This window comes from Bos indicus, chromosome 29 (assembly GCF_029378745.1).
Source record: "Bos indicus isolate NIAB-ARS_2022 breed Sahiwal x Tharparkar chromosome 29, NIAB-ARS_B.indTharparkar_mat_pri_1.0, whole genome shotgun sequence".
NCBI lineage: Eukaryota > Metazoa > Chordata > Mammalia > Artiodactyla > Bovidae > Bos > Bos indicus.
This window is the reverse complement of record NC_091788.1, coordinates 46,185,265-46,207,976: the sequence shown is the minus strand read 5'-3', so window position 1 is coordinate 46,207,976 and position 22,712 is coordinate 46,185,265. Positions and strand designations below refer to the sequence as shown.

The 22,712-nt window shown below is 44.4% G+C and overlaps 1 protein-coding gene across 8 annotated transcripts in view; it reads left to right on the top strand.

Moving 5' to 3' along the window:
- The window catches only part of KMT5B (lysine methyltransferase 5B), a 53,926-nt gene extending 31,546 nt beyond the window's left edge, over positions 1–22,380 (top strand). For all 8 annotated transcript variants that reach the window (XM_070782557.1, XM_070782554.1, XM_070782552.1 and 5 more), the window contains 7 exons: positions 2,907–3,072; positions 3,448–3,557; positions 5,007–5,173; positions 5,449–5,468; positions 5,550–5,686; positions 10,374–10,570; positions 18,057–22,380. In XM_070782557.1, coding sequence (XP_070638658.1) covers positions 2,907–3,072; positions 3,448–3,557; positions 5,007–5,173; positions 5,449–5,468; positions 5,550–5,686; positions 10,374–10,570; positions 18,057–19,534 — 2,275 coding nt within the window. In that variant the 3' untranslated portion in view covers positions 19,535–22,380. The remainder of the gene's footprint in view (positions 1–2,906; positions 3,073–3,447; positions 3,558–5,006; positions 5,174–5,448; positions 5,469–5,549; positions 5,687–10,373; positions 10,571–18,056) is intronic.
- The last annotated feature ends 332 nt before the right edge of the window (positions 22,381–22,712 follow it).

Below are 22,712 nucleotides of genomic sequence, written 5' to 3'. Positions count from 1 at the left end.
CATGTTCTATCTGGTTATTGAAAACAGCTGTCTCTTCCCCTTCCTGTCTGCACCCAGTACTGTTTTCTTCCTCCTTTTCATCACTGTCATTTCATGCCTATAGCAGCCAAATATGACAGTAAGTTTGGACTGCAAATTACATTTTAAGTAAAATGGAGATTCTTGTCCAGTGGGCAGCAAGGGGATAGTTAGGGGGTTTGTTTGTGTTTGAGGCAGTAGAAGTCAGGAAAGCGGAAAAGAAAGTCACAGGTTGTGTGGAAGGTACAATATATTAGTAACTCAAGAGGTGGTGGTTGTGTGTTGGTTTTAGCATATTAATTGTCTGGCATCGTGTTGTTTTTGTTGTTTAGTTGCCCAGTTGTGCCCAACTCTTTGTGACCCCATGGACTGCAGCACGCCAGTGCTCGCTGTCCCTCACCATCTCCTGAAGTTTGCCCAAGTTCATGTCCATTGCGTTGGTGATGCCATCCAGCCATCTCATCCTCTGATGCCCTTTTCTCCTCTGCCCTCAATCTTTCCCAGCATCAGGGACTTTTCCAGTGGGTCAGCTGTTCTCATCAGATGACCAAAATGCTGGAGTTTCAGCTTCAGCATCAGTCCTTCCAATAAGCATTCAGGGTTTCCATCACAAGCAAAGAGTAAACAAAAGGATAGCTGAAAGGTGTCTTCAGGTAGCAGGTTTCAGAACGTGGAGAGCGCACATGAAGCCTGTCAGGAGTTGCTGGTGTCTGTTCCAGGTCTGTGACTTATTTTTTGTCATGTTCTTAAGATTTTGAGGTGAATATAGTCCTGACTCTGATGTGTGCAGCCATGCAGTTACTTTATAGGTATCGCCATTGGTCAGTCCTACATTGAACATGTAACGATTGCTGTGGCCCCATCACTTAACATCATGTATTATTGCTCAGAGGGAACTTTTGCTTTTCTCTTTACTGTGCAGAATGTGAGTTTCTGTTTCCCATCATTTGGTATTGCCTGGAGTGGTGTGCCTCAGCTAACAGCTGCTGAGTGGTCTTATCTGTCCTTCCTGTGCACGTAACCCCATAGTGCAGGGTTGCAGCCGGAAGGGTTGAGTTTGGGTTTCTTAGTGAAACCCAGTGTTGACAAAATCACTTGTGATGGCCGCAATTCAAAAGTAGTTTAATACTGTAACTGTGTGGAAGTTTGAATACTATCACAGTTCTTCAGATCTGCATTTTAGTCATTCCCTGACATCATAGTCTGACAGTCTAGTTAAAGACATTCTGAATTGTCCAGAGGATTTGCATCCATCTGTCTGTGAGGGCTGGTGTGCTAACTGATTGAAATGGGAAATAAAATAGGGCACTGTTTCTTCATGTACTATCTCTAGAGCTCCTTTGGATCCTTCTGTTAGGAGTCGCGAGAGCTTCCTAACCCTGGAGTCTGGGGCTCGTGAGTTTCTAGAGGTGTCAGTGTGCTCACCCACCTGAAGGCCTCTGAAGATCCTGCCCAGTAAATTGTATTATACCTATTCTCTTCCTCGCATCTTTGCCCTTCCTTGTTCTGTAACATTCCTTGTCCTGTTGCTCGCCAGCTGACTCCCTCAGCCCTGGTCATCTCTTTGAATCAAGCCTTAGAATTTCTGCTAAGGTCCTCGGCTTAGAATTTCTCTCCTTTGCCTTCCTCCTCCTGGTTCCTTCCTGCCTCTAGCAATAGTCTGTTTTTTCTTTAGAAATCTAAATTCACCACTTTCTTCCTTGTCCATACCAGTGTCAACCCCAAACCATGCTTTAGTTATAACCTCCGCACTGTGAAGTGCTGCAGCAGTGTTGTTTGCACCACATGAATGTGTATTTGCACACTGATCCTTGCTTCTCTGTTTGATGCACGGATACGTCTTTCAATCCCAGCAAAGTTTTCCGTAGAACAGTAGCCACGTCGTCTAGCTTGTATTTTTCACCATAGCACCTGTATGCACAGCACCTAAAAATAATGCTTGGTGAAATATTGTGGCTTAAAATCGTACTGAATCTTAATGTATTTTACTTGAAGAGCAGTCTGTAATTCCTTTTTTTTGTTGGCTGTTAATTTTTTAAAAAGCTTTAAAATAAACTACATTAACTTGAGAAGAAATTTTGAAGTCAAGCTCCAAGAACTTTTAATCGTAGTGCACATTTCATTGAGAACATGGCTTTAAAATGAGTAAAACTTAAGTTTTACTTGCGCCAGGATTGTATCCTGTGTTTGACATGCCTGGCCATGTAGTGTTCTGAAGTCGTCATAGCTGATTTTACGAAGATGCCTTCTGAAATTTTACCCCAGCAGTTTTTCCTTCATCACCACCACAACAGCACCACCCCTCAAGTTGTACTCTTGCACGCTTTTTGTTCTTGGAATGCAGTTATCACAGACTCCTTTGACGTGGCTGGTAGAACATCCATCCAGGTGTGTTTCAGGGCCTGTCAGGAGACTTAGTTCGGGGTTCTTCTAACTGTACATGGAGGGTGTTTTTGTTTATGGCATAATTTTTCTTACTTCATCCTCCTTCTAAAGCTCAGTGCCCTGCACTCTTCTGGCTTGATTTTGCATGTTTTAAAAAATTCTTGTCCTTCCAACTCGGTTAGATGAACTCTATCCTAGATCTCTCGTTTTGTACCTCCCAAGTTGGGTGACAGTTAAAAGTCTGAATTAGCTTTCATTTGAATCACCTGGTCACCTCTTGGTTAATGAGATAACACTGAAATAAAAATACTAAAGTGCAGTTTGAGGAAGGGAAGTTGTATTTCTTGGTGATCAGTATTACTTTAGTACTCGTTATCCAGACTACTTACTGTTCTCTTGTTAGGTCTGGCTGTTATTTTTAGGTTACTTTTTTCTCAAGATCTTTTAACAGTGGCCCAGGGATGATGGAAGATAACTAAAGTTGTTGTTTTTATTTCTTTCAGATTTCGGCCTATTAAAGGAAGGCAGGAAGAACTCAAAGAAGTAATTGAACGTTTTAAGAAAGATGAGCACTTGGAGAAAGCCTTCAAATGTCTGACTTCAGGAGAATGGGCACGGCACTATTTTCTCAACAAGAACAAAATGCAGGAGAAATTATTCAAGGAACATGTGAGTTTATTGAAAAAATTAATGTTTCTCTGTTTGGATAAGATTAAAGGAAACTAAAATGTAAATTTTAGTGAACACTGACATTTTAAATCCAGTTTTCATAAAACTAATTAATATGAAGGTCTAATAATACCTTAATTTATGACTATCCATAGAGAAGACTTCGTTGTCTAGAAGTGAAACTTTCTGTGAACTTTTAGAGTAACATAGCCAAGTCACCAAGTATACAAATACGTGAAATTTTGAAATAACAATATTTGTTACTTAATCTTAAATTTTTTCATTGATGGTGGTGGTTTGCTTTTATAATTCTGAGAGTCTAGCAAGGTAAATAATTTAGTGTGAAGTAAGTATCAAAATTTTTTTCTGTTTTAGGTATTTATTTATTTGCGAATGTTTGCAACTGACAGTGGATTTGAAATATTGCCTTGTAATAGATACTCTTCAGAACAAAATGGAGCCAAAATAGTTGCAACGAAAGAGTGGTAACTATTATACTAGTGTAAACCCATAAAATAATCTTGTTTAAAGTTCTGTCTCAAATTACCATTCCTGTGCTAAGAAAGCGTGGGAAGGGCTAAAACCGGAGCTCGCCCTAAAGGAGCCAGTGCAGGGCCAGCGCCTCAGCCCAGTGACTTGGGGTTGGGACGGTGGTGAAGTTGGAAGCCTGAGTTGAACCAGGTCCTACCTCTAAGCCAAGTGGTTTGTGTTTTCCTCTTAACAAGTCCGGATGCCTGCTCAGGGACTGCTGAAAGGTTAGGGGTTGTGGGGTTAGATGACCTAGCTTCCAGAATCAGTCTTTCACTGGCCTGTAAGAAAGGTCACATATGAAGTTCTAATGGTCCAAGGACTTTCACGTGTAAAAACTGATTAGCACATTGCCTGCTGAAAATACGTGTGTGTGCCAGCTCAAACACATGCAGTGAAGGTGACCTCAGGTAGGAGGGGTGAGAGCCATACAGGAAAGAGAGTATGTGGTTATATCTTTCTTCATTATAAAGAAGAATGCCTATTCCCTGCCTTACCCCCCAGAAGAAACCTGTAGCCTCTCTCTTATATGACCCCCGACATTTTTTATAGCAAAAATGTTAGGGTCAGTTACCTGAAAATGGAATGTTAAAGAGCCTGACTCCTGGCCTCTTGGGAAAAATGTGTATGTACGTGAGTGAGCGTGTCTGTCTGCCATGGGATGGTACCCAGCCTGCTGCTGGGCTCTCGTGGCTCCCTGCCTGGCAGGTGGGTGTGAGGTTTGAGGTCTTGGGTTCTGACTGCACCATCTAGGACAGTGGCCCCAGTCATGCGTGGCTATTGGACTTCTGAAATGTGGCTGGTCTTAATGAGTTGAGAAGTGCTGCAGCTGTGATAAACATGTCAGATTTTATATTGCGTTTCTCACTCGTATTTCACACTGCTGACCTGCTGAAATAGCATTTGGGTTGTATTGGGTTAAAACATGCTGCTGAAAGTACTTTGACCAGTTCCACTTGCCTTTCTTCCCACAGCCTCTAGATTGGTGCGTGACGGGCTCTCACTGCATTTGGCTGGTGGTGCTCCAGGGGGCGGCACCCCAGTTCTGGGTGCTCCTGACCCTTTGCTGCTGCTCATCTGTGTCCTTCTCCAGGGTCAGCAAGCTGAACTCAGTGCAGCGGCTTTCTGAGTCCTCCCTGCCTGCAGAGCACAGGGGCTTCTGAGGTGTAGGTAGCACGGTGCCTGCAGGCCTTCCTGGTCTCCTGTAGGGATCAGGCAGCTGTGCGAGGCTGGGGGGCTTCCAGGGAAGAGGAGAGGTTATCCAGGTGTGGTCAGCGTGAGTCAGTTAAAACATGCACAGCTAGGTCTTCTCAATTCCTGGTATTTATTGGACAGGCTTATTTTATTAAAAGAAGCCTTATTATTTATAATTACTAGTAATTTTTACCATCACATATTTTAAATAGGAAACGAAATGACAAAATAGAATTACTGGTGGGTTGTATTGCCGAACTTTCAGAAATTGAGGAGAACATGCTGCTTAGACATGGAGAAAACGACTTCAGTGTCATGTATTCCACAAGGAAAAACTGTGCTCAGCTCTGGCTTGGTCCTGCTGCATTTATAAACCATGGTAAGCTCTGTTTCTGAGGTGTTAGCTCTAGTGTTGGGTAGCGCTGCTATAACTGAGAGTAACCTTAACTGTCTTCCTTTAAAAGAGGGTTGGAAATGGAAATTGTTTTTGCACAAACTTATGAAAATAAGTCTTCTTGTAGTTTAACTCGAGATCAAAAACTTCTATCAAAAGTTGGGAAAATTATGTGGAAAGCTTATTTCAGATTTCTATAATTGTTCGTGTTTCAGATCTTATCTACAGTTAATTGACTTTATCTTTTGGACATTTTTCAGATTGCAGACCTAACTGTAAGGTAAGCATAAAAAATACTTTATCTCAAGTATTTTGTCTTTGCTTCAGGTATGCGTTTCTTAATGAGTTCATTTTATTTCAGTTTGTGTCAACTGGTCGAGATACAGCATGTGTGAAGGCCCTAAGAGATATTGAACCTGGAGAAGAAATTTCTTGTTATTATGGAGATGGGTTTTTTGGAGAAAACAATGAGTTCTGCGAGTGTTACACTTGTGAAAGGTAAAGTATCGATTGATGCCTGATGATTGTGAGAATGAGTGTACGCCGTCTTCTCATCATTTAGATGGCAGGGATAGTCTTCTGTGTCCCGTAGCATCACACCCAGGACAGCAGACAGGAGCAAAACCAAAGAAGACAGAACTATGTAGGGGCACCAGTGCCTGGCCTTTTAATATGTTACAGTCGTTCCCAGCTGTTACCCTGTTGAGTGAGTCAGAATACAGATATGCTCAGGAGAGAGTGGGAGACACGCACACACAGTTCCAGGGTGGGGTTGCTCCAAAGCGGCAGGTGAGAGTCGCCACTGATACTCATTTAAAGACCCCAGGCTGTGTCTTCTGGAAGTCCTGTGTTTTGATGTTCGTGCTCTTCGCGATTTCTGAGTCCTACTGCTTGATGAGGAACTTCCTTTTGTGACACATCAGGACGGCTCCTGTGGAAACCCCCCAAGTCTGACTGAGCGGGACTCCTTGTCCACACTGCTCATCTGGTGGCAACGTGTTTGTAGAGCTCGCAGAGGCAGCTTCACTGGCTTGTCTGGGTTGGCATAGCCACAGGGGGAGCACTCCTGGATTCGGTTTTGTTATTGTTTTAGTTTCTTAATTGAAATATAGTTGATTCTCAGTATCATGTTAGTTTCAGCTGTACAGCACAGGGATTCAGTTATACGTGTGTGTATACATATATACATTCTTCTTCAGTGAGCACACGTAGATCCACTGAACCCGTTTTACGTGCTGTGTGAGGTACCGGGTGCTTTACTCTCCTGGATTCAGTCCTCGGCCGTCCTGGGAGAGGATAGTAGAGTGGGACACTGCGGGTGCAGAGACCCACCTCACCCTGACTCAGAGCCTGCACTCTCGCCGCTTCATGTTTTTTGCACACGGGAGCAGATAGGGGGCGGTGCTGTTTCTCTCATTGTGGACACCCAGCTGCCAGCCTCCTGGCCTTGGGAAACATGCTGATTCCCCAGAGCTCGGCTTTCTCTCCTTTCTGGGCAGCCAGAGGTCTCTTGTGTCGTGAGAGCAGAGGCATGGAGCCGTGGCACAGCCCCAGCAGTTTCTCTCCCAGCTCCCAGGCCCTTGACTTGAAAGGATGGCAGGAAAGGAGGGGTTGGGAGTGTGGGGGGATACAATTTATCTTTTTATAAATTAAAAAAATGGCTCAGACATTGGTTGAATTGTAGACCAGTCCACAAAAAGACCCTTTAACCCACAAAGTCGTTTAATTACAGTCGAATAACGCTTTAAGCCACTGCAGAGACAGCATGGCATAGCCCGACCTGAGGCCTGACATCAGCGCCCTACGTTGGGATCCTGGGACTCTGCAGTTTACTAGCTGTGTGGTCTTGGGCAGCTTAGCTGCTTTGGTGCCTTAATTACACCATCTATGAAATGGAGATAACACTAGGGTATCACAGGGTTGCTGTGAGGATCACATTTATCTCACAAGAAGTACATAAAACACACAGTTAATATTCAGGTGTTAGGTGTAAAGGTATTTTGTGGTTTCTGGTCATTTTCCTATTAGAATGTAAGTTCCATGAAGGCAAAGATTTTTATCTTTTTCATTTATTGCTATGTTGCTAGCATCCAAAACAGTACCTCACATGTAGTAATGACTACGTGCTTGATAACTGTTTGGTGAATGAATGAATGGAGCAAATGATACGCTGAATATGTTTAGGAGTCTTCCTACAATGTAACTGCATACACAGGAGTCCACACCAGCCGTGAGACAGCTCTGCCACTGGTTCAGGACTGCACGTGCCATCATGTTCCTTGGGCAGCTTAGCTCTCCCTGAGACTGTTACTTGCAGGTCAGGTGGGCTGATCCTGCCTACTCGACAGGGTTAGTACAAGGAATAAATAGAAAAGTGCAAATCGCTTTTAAATGGAAAGGCTCATATGGAGCAGTAGGCACGGCTTTTATCAGACTATTGGAGAGTTTGATTTAAAGGTTGTCTGGGAATATTCTTGAAATCCTCAGGAACAAATTGTTTCTGCCTTTCCAGAAATTAGGTGAGAGAATGAGACCAGTCAAAGGAACTCATTCAGTTACTCATCATCTAGTTACTGAATAGTTCTCATGTTAAACCTCGTCCAGGCAGGGTAAACGAGGCTTAGCACAGTGCCAGCTGTGAGAGCAGTGCTGTGAAGGGACACGTGGTGTGCTGGCTGCTGAAGGGTAAAGACGGGCCCGGTGAAGATGGGAGAGTGCAGTGTTTACAAGGCCCTGACATCATGGGTGCAGTGTCCAAAAGATATTTGATGCATGCTTCTGGGCAGTAACCATCCTGACACAGTAGTAATACTTTTCATCAGTAAATAGTGCAAATGTAACTCTCGAGAATTTGAAGAATAAAATCTAGTGAGGGATTGAAGAATATGAAGTACCAAAGTATTTTAAACTATGATAAATATATGAAGGACTGAAGTATTTTAAAGTGTATGAGAGTATGTCTGATGGTGACCGCATTTTGCAGTATACTAGGGCCACTTTGCTTTAATAGGTATTAAAAATTTCTGTGAAATAATTGTGTTCAAAACCTAATGATACTGGCTCAGATATGAACAAATAGATAAGAGGACATGAAGCGGAGCTCGGTGTGTATGAAATCTTAATACCATGTGTAGGGAAATGATGATTTCTTTAACAAAAGGTGGTGGTATAATTCATCATGGGTCTGGAAGAAAACCAAGCGTACCTCCCATCTCATACCATATACAAGATAAATTCCAAATAGATTAAAATCTTACATTTAAAAATTAGGTAAAATGATTAGAAAAATTTTAGACTTATATGTCTAAACTTAGTAGTGGAATTTTCTGAAAGAAGTTAGTATAAGAAATGGTGAGTATGAACATTTTTGAATAGCCAAAAGCAAAAGTTAGATAAATGATAAACTGGAAGGGAGGAAAAAGCACACATACGGCCACGTTAATAACCCAGGGACACAAAGCTCCTAGAGCTCATAAAGAAAAGATAGACTCCACTGGAGAAAAGAGGGGTATGGAGGATGCCACACAGAAAATGATAGCTGTGAACGAGGTAAGTAAAACAATAGCGAGATACTCGTTTTCACCGTCAAATCGGTAACATTGACAAGTACACCCCGTGCTGCGGGTGAGGATATGGAGAGACCGGCCCTCACACAATGTCAGTAGGGCTGTAAAGTGCTTTAGCCTTTTGGGAACTTACTCTGGCAATATTTGTTCAAAATAATAGCACCCTCTTATCTGGCAGTCAGTTCCGTATGGAAGAATCTGTCCTGTGGAAATAGCACACTGGCTAGTGTGGATTTGGTTTCAAGAGCAGTGTAGCAGCAGTGTTCATGGTGGCAGGCAGACACCAAAACACTACAGGTTTCAGTCATCACATCCAGTGCTTGAGTAGATGGTGATACGTTTAGTCTGTGTAAAAGGTACAGCTTTCAAAACATGTTGCGTTCAGAAGTGCTTGTGCACAATAAAGCGATAAGAGAGCTGGGGTGGGAGGAAAGGAGGAGAGCTGCCTGCTGAGTGGAGTGTGTGGTGTTACCGATTTGGGGTTTCTTTTTGCTTAAGGAGAAACAGCAGTGGGTCTAGGTGTGCAGCTCGCGGCAGAGCAGCAGATGAGGTGCTGGCAGGTGGTTAACACAGGTGCCGGAGCTATGCACGTGGAGACGGCTGGGAAGCTCGGGGAACTTCCGCTTTGGGGAGGCAGAGCCAGGGATGGTCTCATCTGTTGCAGCAAGCACATATCACTGTCATAAGTTAAAAAGAAGAAATCAAGGAAGCAGAGAAGCAGATGAATAGTCATTTTACTTTAAAAAATCAATTTCCAGATAATTCCACCCATGATCATTTGTTTTGTAAGGAAGTATGGCCCATCTTGGGCTTCTCTTCAGCTCAGCAGTTAAGAACCCACCTGCCTATGCAGGAGATGGTAGGTTTGATCCCTGGGCCAGGCAGATCCCCTGGAGAAGGAAATGACAACCCACTCCAGTATTCTTGCCTGAGAAATCACATGGACAGGAGCCTGGAGGGCTACAGTCCATGGGGTCACAAAAGTGTCGGACGTGGCTTAGCGACTAAACAACAATAGGAATAATCAAAGCAGGTTACAAATCATCTTAGCTAGTGGTAAAAACAGGTCTTCTAATGTCTGTTATTTAGTAACATTTTGTTAATGATGTTCATCCAGTAACTTTAAAGGAGGAATTTTACAGTTTTCATTACTCCAGAAATGAGATTTTCACTAAGATAGCCTAGCCTTCCTAATACACAATTTCAGTTAGAATTTATTTGTATCTAACGTTATCTTCTAAGTAATGACTTAGTTTATGGAAATTCTCTAGTTTCTCTTTTAATTTCTTCATTCTCAATATTCAGCAATGGAGTGTTCAATTATGTAGAACAAAACTAGGATATAATTAACGGGTGGGTTATTTTTACCTACACTTGAAATTCTGCAGGTCCAATACCTTCTCAAGTGATTGACAATAGTCATAACAAAGTGTTTTAAGTCTTTGGGGCATTAATTTTATCTCCATATTTATTTCGAGAGTCCTAGACTTGGCAGCTTGCAGTAATTAAACCTCATCCGTTCATCTCACCTGCTGATGTGATGTGGACAGGTGCTCTCAGCAACCAGGCTGACGGCAGTGAGTATGCTGTTTGTGTAACCTGTGCTGTTTCTTTTTCAGACGGGGAACTGGTGCTTTTAAATCCAGAGTGGGACTGCCTGCGCCTGCTCCTGTTATCAATAGCAAATACGGACTCAGAGAAACAGATAAACGTTTAAATAGGCTTAAAAAGTTAGGTGACAGCAGCAAAAACTCAGACAGTCAGTCTGTCAGCTCCAACACTGACGCAGACACCACTCAGGGAAGAAACGACGCAAGTAAGTAGGGGAGGTTCCATAAGCGTGTCTTTTTTTATTTTTTAAGTATTTTCACAGAGTTTGCTTTCTAAAGCATGCTTTAGTAGTTTTGATCTTTTGAACATTGAGAGCAGCCCTGGGATTCATGCACTTCACCAGCACTGCAAGGTTCTAGAAGTGATTCAAGCACAAAGCAGTCTGTATCATGCCTCCAGATTCCAGATGGTACTCAATTGTCTACTTTTCTTGAATATACTTGGTAACAGGACATTAAATTTCTTCGTCATGTGTTCCAGGGTCATCATATGTTTGACAGAAAGCTTTCACGGTGTGAGTTTCTCTGTAACGGTGTTGTTAGGTCTGCGAGAAGCCAGAGGACGGGGCAGCAGCACACAGGCGCTTGCGTGTTCTGCGCTGGCCAGTCTGCTAGCAGGGATGGTGGACTTGGGGGCTCGTAGCTTCTGGCCTCAAGGCTTCCACCTTTTTACTGCCCACTTGCCGTTTTCAGAATGAACTGACCCAGTTCGCCAAGCCACCAGTCCCCAGACTCAGAGTTGTGGTAGAGCAGCAGTTTGAATGTCACTGTACTGTGATGAGTTGTCCTAGCCACTGCCAAAAGTGGGAAGAGAGATGGAAAGGAGAAAGGGACAAGCTTTAAGATCCCAGTGGCTTGTGGGGGCAAGACCTAATGGAAACTGGAAAAAGAGAATGAAGAATAAAGAGAAAAGAAAGAAGAAATCCCCAGTGAGCATAAGAAAACACGTCATGTTTGTGGAGCTTTGACATCCTGGAACCATTCTGATCGCTGCTGATCTTCATCTGGGTGACACCAGTTTGCTCTAGTGGCCACTAAAGCAGTAGGCTCTTCAGTCTTTCTTGTCTCTGATAGGAATAAAATTTTAAAGTTTTAACTTGATAGTCCCCAGAATATGCCTATTTTAGCACTATAAATGTCTGTACATACTTCTGAGCAGTAAGTACCCTCTGAGGTCTGACTATTTTAGACTCTCTTTCCTGTCTTCTGATGTTTTCAACCCACCTCTGGGTGCTCTCCACTACAGAAAGTCCCAGAGAGAAGGGACGGTGTCTCCCATGATGGTGAACGTCACTGCCATGAGTTTCCGAATCAGCCTGCTGCTGGAGTCGGAGGCCAGGGCTGACCTCTGTAGAGTGGAAGGCAGTGCTGTTCCTCTTCAGTCTTTAACGTCCAAAGTGAAACAAAAAGAGCAGTTAGTTTGTCATTCACTGTTGACTGTTGGTTTTAATAATAAATGCAGCATAATCAACATTTTGTTTTCTGAGTCTGGTTCCTTGGTGAAACTGGAGACTTCTGAAGCCCCTTTTAATAAGTGTCTACATGATAACACTTAGGAGTGAGCCGCCATCCGCAAGTAGAGATGGCCCCGACACTGTCCACATGGCTCGTGACGTTGGTGGGGGTGTTTTGTGTTCTGATGCATTAACTCTATTACTGATGTACAGATACTGAACTCAGTACACCACTTAGTTTAAAAGATCAAAATGGAAAAAAAAAATTTTGGAAGGTGCTGAGTGTTCTATTATGTGACCATCTCAGGAATATTTGTTAATAAAGCAAGTATGTGTTCAAAGTCTGCTGTTGTTAAAGAGAGAGCTCAGGCCCTTCTGTCAGGGACTTCAGGCCTCAGCTCCAGAACCCAGCCAGCGCACAGTAACTGAGGAGCTGACTGCCACTTCCTAAAGGCTGGAGGGGGCAGGTGATCCTTTGAGCAGTGGTCTCAGCATTACAGACTAGAACTAGCACTTTACTGTGGCTGCTCATATTAGGGCGCTTCCTGTATTCAGATTACCTTTCTACAGAATGGCTGTCTTGAGTTAATCAAGGGTTGGCGTAAGTAACTGTGAGGGCCATGAGACAGTTACTGGACGTGGCCAGGGGCTCTGAAGGAGCTCGAGGCTCACTCCAGCCGTCTCTGAGAACCTTGTTCACTAAGTATATTTGTAGCAATATTTCTAAGGCTCTTCCAAGTGTTCTTTTAGGCTGTATTTCTTTTGGTGTTTGTGTCTTGACCATGCTCCTCTACCTGTTGAAAGGATGACCTTTTGAGTCTGCAGTGGGTGCAAGGCCAGAGCTGTCCAGCCTTTCTCCTGGGCAGCATGGGCGAACCTCAAGTGTACAAATAGGAGGTACCCATCTTATCCTGCGGTTTGCTTAGAATTCAGCAGCTCACAGCTGGAGAGGAACTGCTTTCTTTGAACAACATACATGTTCTTCTTAAAGAAACATTTTTGCCTAGTTGGAAGAAAAATTACTTCTTCCTTCCATGCAGCTCCTGTTGTGGAATCTTCTCAAGAACCACAAGTTGACTGTTTGCTTTAGCATCCAGAGAGGAGACAAGAGAGCCATGTTCACAGAATGAGTCCACAGACCTGAACTATACGCTCTTAATAGACGATTCAGGGTTTTTTGGTTCTTGTGCCTCAGTGGCTGGGCCACTCCCCACAGTGCTGCCTCAGGGTGTGAGTGCAAGTCCCAGAGGACTCCCCCCAGCAGAATCATCTCATTCAGCTTGACTAAGGAGCACCCATCCTGGAGATGGACTGGGCCACCACTTGCCTCTCTCTCCCGCCACAGACATCTCTAGTGAGTTTGAATGCTCCGTTCTGCTGAGCCTACAGGCTGCTTCCTAATGCTTCCAGTACCCTGTTCAGGCAGACGTGCCCGTGGTGGTCCCATGAAGCGGAGCCTGCTTGTGGTGCCTGTAAATTCCTGGAACTCAAGTCCTTAGACCCATGTTGTGAACATCTCGAGCTGTGTGTGGCCTCATGTTCCTTTGGTCCCACTGTGTGTATGTTTGAGGCTCTTCCAGGGCAGAGCATGGATCCAGCCCAAACCTTTGGGGTGCTTTGGCATTTTTTCACTGCGCTTGTTTCTGGCTGTCATTCTTGAACCCCACGCAGAGCTGCCTGATGATTTTGAGGACATCCTGAAGTCACCACGATAGCCATACCGTGGGTCCTTTACCAGGAGCTGGCACTGGCCCCATAATGGCTCTGTGGTGTGCCTTAGAGGCCACGTGACTGTGGTCAACATCGAGCCACAAACCTCAGTTCAAATCCCATCTCTGCCGCTTACCAAATGGACACTCCTGACAGGCACGTGAGTCCACGTGCACCTGGTTTTCATTTGGGGTAATAGCTCTTACTTCAAAGAATGCTTATTAGGATTCAGGTCATACTAATTTGGCCATCTTGCACTGTACCTAGTATATACTAACAGCTAAGGGTGTGTGTCTCCACCTCAAATCACTGTCCAGGTTAATGCGGTTGGGGTTTGCCCCCACAAGGGAAGGGTACCACACAGTGTGTGAGTGCTGAAGCCAGGGGAGCACCACCCTGCCCGCCTCCGCTATATCGGGATCTTCAGTCTCTTGATAGACTTTTCTTAGTTCAGCGCCTCGCCTTCAGCCTGCTGTTGCTGGCACTCCCTGTGCAAGAGAGGGTAGCAGCACCTCTGTGGGACGGTGAAGAGCCCTGGGCACTTAGTCCCGTTGCTCACAGTTGTCTCACCAGCTGTGCTATTTCTGTCCTTTGACTTGAGCACACCTTTGAGCTGGGCTTTTGATAAGATAATGCTTTTCAAACAAAATGAGAATACACCGATAAATACATAAATAGGTAAGTGAACTCTACTGCAGTAAGATATAGCATCGCCTACAGTCTCTGTTGTGCTCTTTAGAACACAAACGTACTAAAGGGCTTTGTAAGTGGTTCACTGCAGTCAGCTAACAGCCTCCTGGAAGGAGGAGTGCAACGGGAAGAGCCCAGATTCAGAATCACCACACAAGTGAGGTTCATCCAGGGCTTAAAAGGAAGTGCCGAGTGTGGAGAACCTCAGCTGCCATGAGGAGTCATAGGAGGGTAACCTGTCAAGAAAGTCATGAAAGGCTTCCTGAGAGAGGTGTTTGCTGAGCTGAGTCTTGAAATGGGATGAGAAGTTGGCCAAGTGGACCGTACTCAGAGCAGAGGGAACATCCCAGATGAGGACGTGAAGAGCAGTGTAGGATTTGAGTCAATAGTCATCAAAGCTGGAATAGAAGGGATGTGACCGGAATTGAAAATTTTGGACTTTATTCTTAGGTCTTAGGTTATGGGAAGGTTTCAAGCCCAGAAGTGACTGAAAGTCCTAGGAAAATCACCCTGGGCTATGTAGTGGGGAGTGGAATGCTGGGGAAGCAGTAGGGGCAGGGACAGGTGGGAGCCGGCGCCAGAGTCACGGCAGGAGACGGTGGCATTGGGAATGGAGAGGGAGGTGGGTCCGGCAGCAGTGCAGAAGTGGACTCTTGGAGATGTGGCGGCCGGCATCAGGGGTGATCTCCCCGTTGCTGCTCAGGCAGCTGACTGCCTGGTGCCAGCGGTGAACCAGATGGAGAACAGGAGGAGGAGCGTGAGGCTTGGTGGCGAGCCCCCTTTGGGCATGTTGGCTTTCGAGGGGCTTGGGAGACCACCTTAGAGGGAGACCAAGGTCCCGGGGCCATCTGGTGAGGTGAATCTCTAATTAAGGAGGGATTTGGGCTAGAGAACGCTGTATGGGGACTGCCAGCATGTCAGTGTGGACAGCCCGGACAGAGGGGCCGCTTATCCCTGGGAGACTGAGTTTTGAAGGGGCTTAGGACACAGAGGCCTGCGGAGTGCAGGCCACAGGGCAGATGGAGGAAGACTGCCAGGGACAGAGAGACAGCCAGGGGACGGCTATCGTGAACAGCCAAGGAGAGGGGCCGCTCAGGAAGAAGAGTGGCTAGCAGTGTCTCCTGCAGAGAAACAGCAAAGGTCCCAACTGAAAAGTCTTCATGGGTTTTCATGGCAAGGAGGCTGTGAGAGAGATGGCCAGAGCTCGCTCTTGAGGGCAATAAACTGGATCCAAACTTCAGGGGGATTGCTGTCAAGGATACAAGAAGTATGTAATCATTGCAGAGGGGTGATTGCAGGTCTGAAACAAGAACCGTGAAGCTTGGTCATAGAATGGTGCTGGAAGAGCCATGGAGAGGTCACCCAGCAACCACATTGAGAAGGACAAACACCAGAACACTGGTGCATTTCCATCAATAAACACACCTCCACTCACCTTGTAGGAAGCCTTGTAAGCATAAAGAAATCCTTTAGCAAAAGGATTCCCTGGATATCCTTATACTTTAAAAATAATTTCTGGCAAGTTCTGGGTAATTCCAATTCATGATATGATGGTTCTCAAGTTGAGTGGCGCCAAACTTTACTGCTACTACTATTCCAAGAATAAGTTGCCTCACTGGTGGCAGCCTGCAGGGAGAAGTGTGTTCTTAGTTCAGTCAGGGGATATTGTTCCTGGGATTCTGCTGGTTTGGAGATCCCAAAGCCACTTATGAACCAGTTCCTTAGTACAGAGACTTCTGTTCTTGGTGGCCTGATACTTTTGGAATTCTGTTAGACATTCTTGCTCCTCTCTCAATAAAAATGACCTAATGGTAACCTAACTTGCTCAGCCATGCAGAAGGAACAGCAGTTGCCCTGGGTGACCCCCAGCATGGAATGAATGATAGTTTTGTTGGGAAGTGTACTGGGCTTAGCCGTAGTAAACTAGTTTTCATTCTCTGTTTTCTCCTAAGAGGTGGTGAGTATTAGTTTGGTCACCTCAACATCCCTAGTGAATGATTTAAAGAGGTATTTTGATGGGAAGAGGTCTTCAGGTGGGGGATGGGAAGCAGATGAAGTCATGGAGAAAAGGGCTCCTGTAAAACACTATAACAGATCCAATGTGTAAGTAGAGAGAAAAACAGAAGGCAGGGTAAGAGGTTCACCATGGAGGGAACTTAGCCTTGAGTCACAAGTAAGCCTTTTGAGAAGCCCTTCAGCTGTCATATTAGTTCCCAGGTTTTGTCCCCACAGGGATTGTTATAGCCTTTTGGGATCCTTGTCCAGAAGAAGGAATTTGGGTTCCCCCCCCATCCCCAGAATGTGACTCCAGCTGTGCACTCTTCCTTCTCTCAGTCTAGTCGGCAGCGGGCAGTCACTGGAGGGATGGGGTGAACTAAACCCTGCAGCCTCAGAGTCTCTGCAGGTGCTCACAGCCCTGAAGAGAACAGTTTCAACAGTGCGATATTTGGGGTAAATAGCTACTGGGAGTGACAGTATGTGGTTCTTGTTCAGTTGCTAAGTTGTGTCCAACTCTTTGAGACCCCATGGGCTACAGCACACCAGGCTCCTCTGTCCTCCATGATTTGCTCATCTTCATGTCCATTGAGTCGATGATACTATCTAACCATCATCCTCTGTCATCCCCTTCTCCTTTTGCTTTCAATCTTTCCCAGCATCAGGGTCTTTTCCAGAGTCAGCTCTCTGCATCAGGTGGCCAAAGTATTAGAGCTTCAGCTTCAGCACCAGTCCTTCCAGTGAATGTTCCAGGTTGATCTCCTTGCTATCCAAGGGACTCTCAAGAGTCTTCTCCAACACCACAATTCGAAAGCATCAATCCTTCAGCATTCACTCTTTATAGTCCCAACTCTCACATCGGTACATGACTACTGGAAAAACCATAGCTTGTCAGCAAAGTGATGTCTCTGCTTTTTAATATGCTGTCTAGGTTTGTCATAGCTTTCCTTCCAAGGAGCAAGAGTCTTTTAATTTCATGGCTGCAGCTGCTGTCCACAGTGCTTTTGGAGCCCAAGAAAAGAAAATCTGGCACTGTGTCCACTTTTTTCCTTTCTGTTTGCCGTGAAGTGATGGGACCGAATGCCATGTTCTTAGTTTTTTGAATGTTGAGTCTTAAGCCAGTGTTTACACGCTCCTGTTCACCCTCACAAGAGGCGCTGTAGTTCCTCTTTCTGCTATTAGAGGGGTGTCATCTGTGTATCTGCGGTTGTTGGTATTTCTCCTGGCAGTCTTTTGATTCCAGCCTGGGATTCATCCAGCCTGGCATTCTGTATATGGTTCTTAGGATCTCTTTCTCAGTTGAAGACATCGTGATGGAATTTGTCTCCTGGAGCCCTTTAGTTAGTGTTGCTGTTCTGGATTACTGGTCCAGTACTATGCTTTGAGTTAATGAATAATGGATTCTGGAAACATTTTAAATGATGAGTTTAAGAAGAATTTATGAACGAAAAAAATACTAGTTTTGCTTAGCTTTACTTCAAGTATTTTCTGCAGTAAAATATTAAACCAGGAAAAGAAATCCTCAGTTTGGACTAGTGTCCTGACAAGCTTAGAGTGAAATCTAGGTCCTTGCTGTGCTAAGAACTCTTTAACCCTGAGTTTACTTACCTGGAACGTGAATCGATGTTTCTTAAGTTAGAGGCAGAAATTAGAGGGATAATGTAAAGAAAAACTACAGGAATCTCTTGTGTGCAGACAGAAGCTTACTTGGGGCCTGTGTACCACCTGTGTGTGGAATTGAAACACTTCACAACTAAGTGTCTGGGTGTTGGCATTGTTTTGTTGAACGTTACTGGGTTACCCAGACTGGTTTTCACCCTTATTTTTTCTTTTAACTTTACAGCTTCTAACCGAAAATCTTCAGTTGGTGTAAAAAAGAACAGCAAGAGCAGAACATTAACAAGGCAGTCTATGTCAAGAATTCCAGCTCCTCCCAACTCTACCTCATCTAAGCTAACTCCTATAAATAATTCCAGGGTACCAAAGAAACTGAAAAAACCTGCAAAGCCTTTACTATCAAAGATAAAATTAAGAAATCATTGCAAACGGCTGGAGCCGAAGAGTGCTTCTAGAAAACTCGAAATGGGAAACTTGGTACTGAAAGAGCCTAAAGTCGTTCTGTACAAAAATTTGCCCATTAAAAAAGAGAAGGAGCCAGAGGGACCAGTGGAGGCCACGGTGGCCAGTGGGTGCTTAACCAGACACGCTGCGAGAGAGCACAGACAGAACTCGGAGCGAGGCGCCCCTTCGCACGCGGAGGGCGCCCCCTGCGCCTACACAACCAGGCGGTCCATGAGGACGAGGATGACCTTGAAGGAGACCTCCGACATCAAGCTTGAACCAAATACGCTGGAGGGCTACAGAAGTGACTTGACAGAACCTTGCCCAGATGGCGGCGAGCAGCCCGCTCCCGGGGCGCCGGACGAAGAGCTGGCCCACGAAGCTGCACAGAAGGGGGAAGCCAGGTGTCCTAAGAGCGACAGCAGCACGTCCAAAAAGAAGTCACAGCCGGGGAAGCTGGTGCGGCAGCTGGCAAAGGCAGAGGAAGCCAGTCCCGTACACGAGTCCCCGGGCAGGGCCGGCGCGGGGCCAGAGGCGGCTGGGGCCCACCCCGACTCGGGCGAGCACAGCGGCGTGGAGGGCGTGCCCGGGGGCTACGCGGACTGGGCCCCTTCGCCCGTCAGTGCTTCCATGGTGACGTCAGAGAGCTTCAAAACAAAAGACGGCTTCCGAACTGCGAAAAGTAAAAAAAAGAGGCGGATCACGAGGTATGACGCACAGTTAATCCTGGAAAATAACTCCGGGATTCCCAAGTTGACTCTTCGCAGACGTCATGACAGCAGCAGCAAGGCAAATGACCAAGAGAGTGATGGGATGAATTCTTCAAAAATCAGCATCAAGTTGAGTAAAGACCATGAAAATGATAATAACCTCTATGTAGCAAAGCTTAACAATGGATTTAACTCAGGATCAGGCAGTAGTTCAACAAAATTAAAAATCCAGCTAAAGCGGGACGAGGAAAGTAGGGGGCCGTACGCAGAGGGGCTTCACGAAAACGGCGTGTGCTGTAGTGACCCCCTGTCCCTCCTGGAGTCACGTATGGAAGTGGATGACTACAGTCAGTACGAGGAGGAGAGCACAGACGACTCCTCCTCCTCGGAGGGAGAGGACGAGGACGAGGAGTATGACGATGACTTTGAAGACGATTTTATCCCTCTGCCTCCGGCCAAGCGGTTGAGGCTCATAGTTGGGAAAGACTCTATAGATATTGACATTTCTTCCAGGAGGAGAGAAGATCAGTCTTTGAGGCTTAACGCGTAATAAGCTCTTGGTCTTAACTTGACCCGGGATAACTACTTTAAAGAAATAAAAAATTCCAGTCAATTATTCCTCAACTGAAAACGTTTTAGTGGCAGCACTTCTATCGTCTCTTCACTTATCAGCATAATACTGTAGAAAGTGTACAGCGTACTGACTCTTCTTAAAAAAGTCTGATTTGTGCAAATTTTTATTGTACTTTTTAAATAGCCTTCTTATGTGCAATTCTAAGTTAGAGGTAAAGCCCTGTTGTAAAATAAAGGCTCAAGCAAAATTGTACAGTGATAGCAACTTTCCACACAGGACATTGAAACCAATAATGTGGCTACACAGTTTCTTTTTTTTTTAACTTTAAAAGCATCAACTGGCTCTTTAATATATGACTAAACAATAATTTAAAACAAATCATAGCGGCAGCATATTAAGGTTTTCTAGTATATGCTAATATCACCAGCAATGATCTTTGGCTTTTTGATTTATTTGCTAGGTGTTTCCCCCTTGGAGTTGTGTCAGTTTCACACTGTTTGCTGGCCCAGGTGTACTGTTTGTGACCTTGGTTAAATAGCAGACCATTGGGTGGGAGTCAAATTGGTTTCTTTAAAAAAACAAGTACAGTTACATGCGTGACAGCTAATTTTCAGTGCATTACATGTACAAGGACAGCAGTGCGCAGGGTGAGTTTCCATGCAGCGTATTTATTGCTTGTCATGTAAATTAAGACCTTGTATTTAACACTTTTCAATCCTTTTAGATAAAATTGTTCTTTGCAAGAATGATTGGTGCTTATTTTTTCAAAAAATTTGCTGTGAACAATGTGACTACAACAAGCAACATTTATCTAATGAACTACAGCTCTCTTAATTTGGGTCTTCGAGTTTTCTGTTGCACTTGTAAAATGCTACAAGGAATATTAAAAAAAAAACTATTCACTTTAACTTATAATAGTTTATGAAATAAAAACATGAGTCACAGCTTTTGTTCTGTGGTAACCTATAAAAATGTTCGTCTTTGAAATTCAGTGTAAAGAACTGAAAACAGTGTATATGTTGTAAATATTTGTGTTGTGAGAAATTTTTGTCATAAGAAATTAAAAGAACTTACCAGGAAGGTTTTTAAGTTTAGAAATATTCATGCCAATAAAATAGGAAATTATAAATATATAGTTTTAAGCACTGCATCAGTGGGAGTTCTTGGCTTATGTTAGTTTATGTTTGAAAATATCAAAGATTTTTTTTTTTTTACTATATTATCAGTTAAACAAAAAAGAGGAGTCAGATTTAATTTGTTTTTGAAGCACTTTGAAAAGAGAAATTAATTTTTAAGTAACTTAATGAGCAAATTTTTGATTACTACTTTATGTTCAATACCAACCTTCCATTTCTCTGAATTATTTTACAAATCATTGGACAAAGAATTTGAGAATATAAATCTGTAGCAGGTGTTTGATACCAGTGGGTCTCTATTTCTGGGAAATGTGTACATGTGCTTTCGGATATACAGTGTTCCTGAGTAAAATCAATTTAGGGAATTCGTGTAGTGTCTAGAAGAGTAGCCCATATCTTGAGATACTGAAAGGCCTCTGCAGGTAATGAGCAGTCCAATGGGAAAACCTCAATGCTTACTGTTAGGACTTCATGATTCCTGCCAGCTTCTGGGTTCTTGGGGACATAATTTAAGTTAAGTTCCTTAAAACTATTGCTGGTAGATTCCAAATAGAAACTGGTAATATTCGTAAAGGTTCTCTGAATTTAAAATGTTCCCCTCCTTCCGTCCTTGAAGGAATTACTTCCGTGGTCTCCTCTCGTCTCGTCCCTGTTTGTACGGTGCAGTTACACCCCTCAGGTATTAACGTGGGGTCAGGTGGCCCACCTCCTCGCCCACTCACACCCCCTTGGCTCACTCCATCTAGAATCTTCACCTCTCGAAGTCGGGCGGCCCTGCAGGTCTGTCCCCGAGCACTCAGAGCACTTTACAGACTCACCCAGCACTCCCGAGTCTCTGGGTGGCCGTGGGGGGTGGCAGGGGGGCTCACGCGCCAAGGTCACGCTTAGACCCTGCGTCCGGGAAGCACCGGAGCACAGCGGGTCACCTTGATTGGTGGGAACCCCACCTAGTTTGCAGTCTGGAAGAGGTTCAGAGACCACATCTTGAACCATTCTTTTGGAATACCAACGATAGCCACTTCAGGAATTTTCAGTCTTAAAGGAAAAAGTAACAATACTACATTTCCCACTTTTCTCCATTTTTTAAGCTTAACTTTAGTAACTTATTTATGACATTTAACTTTACTGAGGCCCCGTCTTTGGGGGCCAACCTTCCCGTGGGTCCGGAGCAGTGATGCCCGGCGGTCACTGCCTCGGGAGGTGGTATGCACAAGCGCTCGGCAGCCGTGGCCGACGCCTTCCAGGGAAACCTGACTTCCGTTTTTACAGTGAGGGGCCTCGGAGTTGGCCTGCCTGTGCTGTAGGACTCTGTGTGGAACGGCCAGGTCCACACAATGCCGACCACTTGGAAGAGGTTGCAATCAATAAAACTTCTAGCCTGAGCTTATGCAATGATTGGTAAAGATTGTGGCATTGTAAGAATTAGGAAACGATCGTAGAAATATATGTAAAGTATTCAATTTTCAATCATTTTTCAAATTACTGTTTTAAATTGTTTTGCTGAGTTGTAATACTTTTGAGATAAAATGTATTCCTTGTACTGAAAGAATGAAAAAAAAAAGGACTTTTTCAGCATTTGAGGTAAGTTCTTTAACGTTTCATTAAAAAAACATTTTTTACAAATATTTTGTACATGCACTTGCAGTATTGAGGTTAATCATTTTAATAAATTCGGAAATTAAAACAGTTTGGCCGGTGTTCACTGTATCTGAGAAGATCAAAGTGGTGACTTTGTCCACAAGGTTTTCATTTGCAGTAGAATTTGTAAAAATCACACTTTTTGAAACTTTTCAATGTCTCTGCATGTTGAGTTTTCCCAGCCCTGGTCTCCTGCTCTGGGGCCATTTGGTTCAGATCAGGGTGAGCATACGTTCCTCCCAGTAGGGAGACCACTTGTAAATTGCATACCTTCCCATTCCTGAACCTAAGAAAGTTAACTAATGGTTCCTGACTTCTTCCCACATTGAACTGGACAGAACTGGTGCATCCAGGACTGGTGTGGGTCCCTCTTTCTCTCC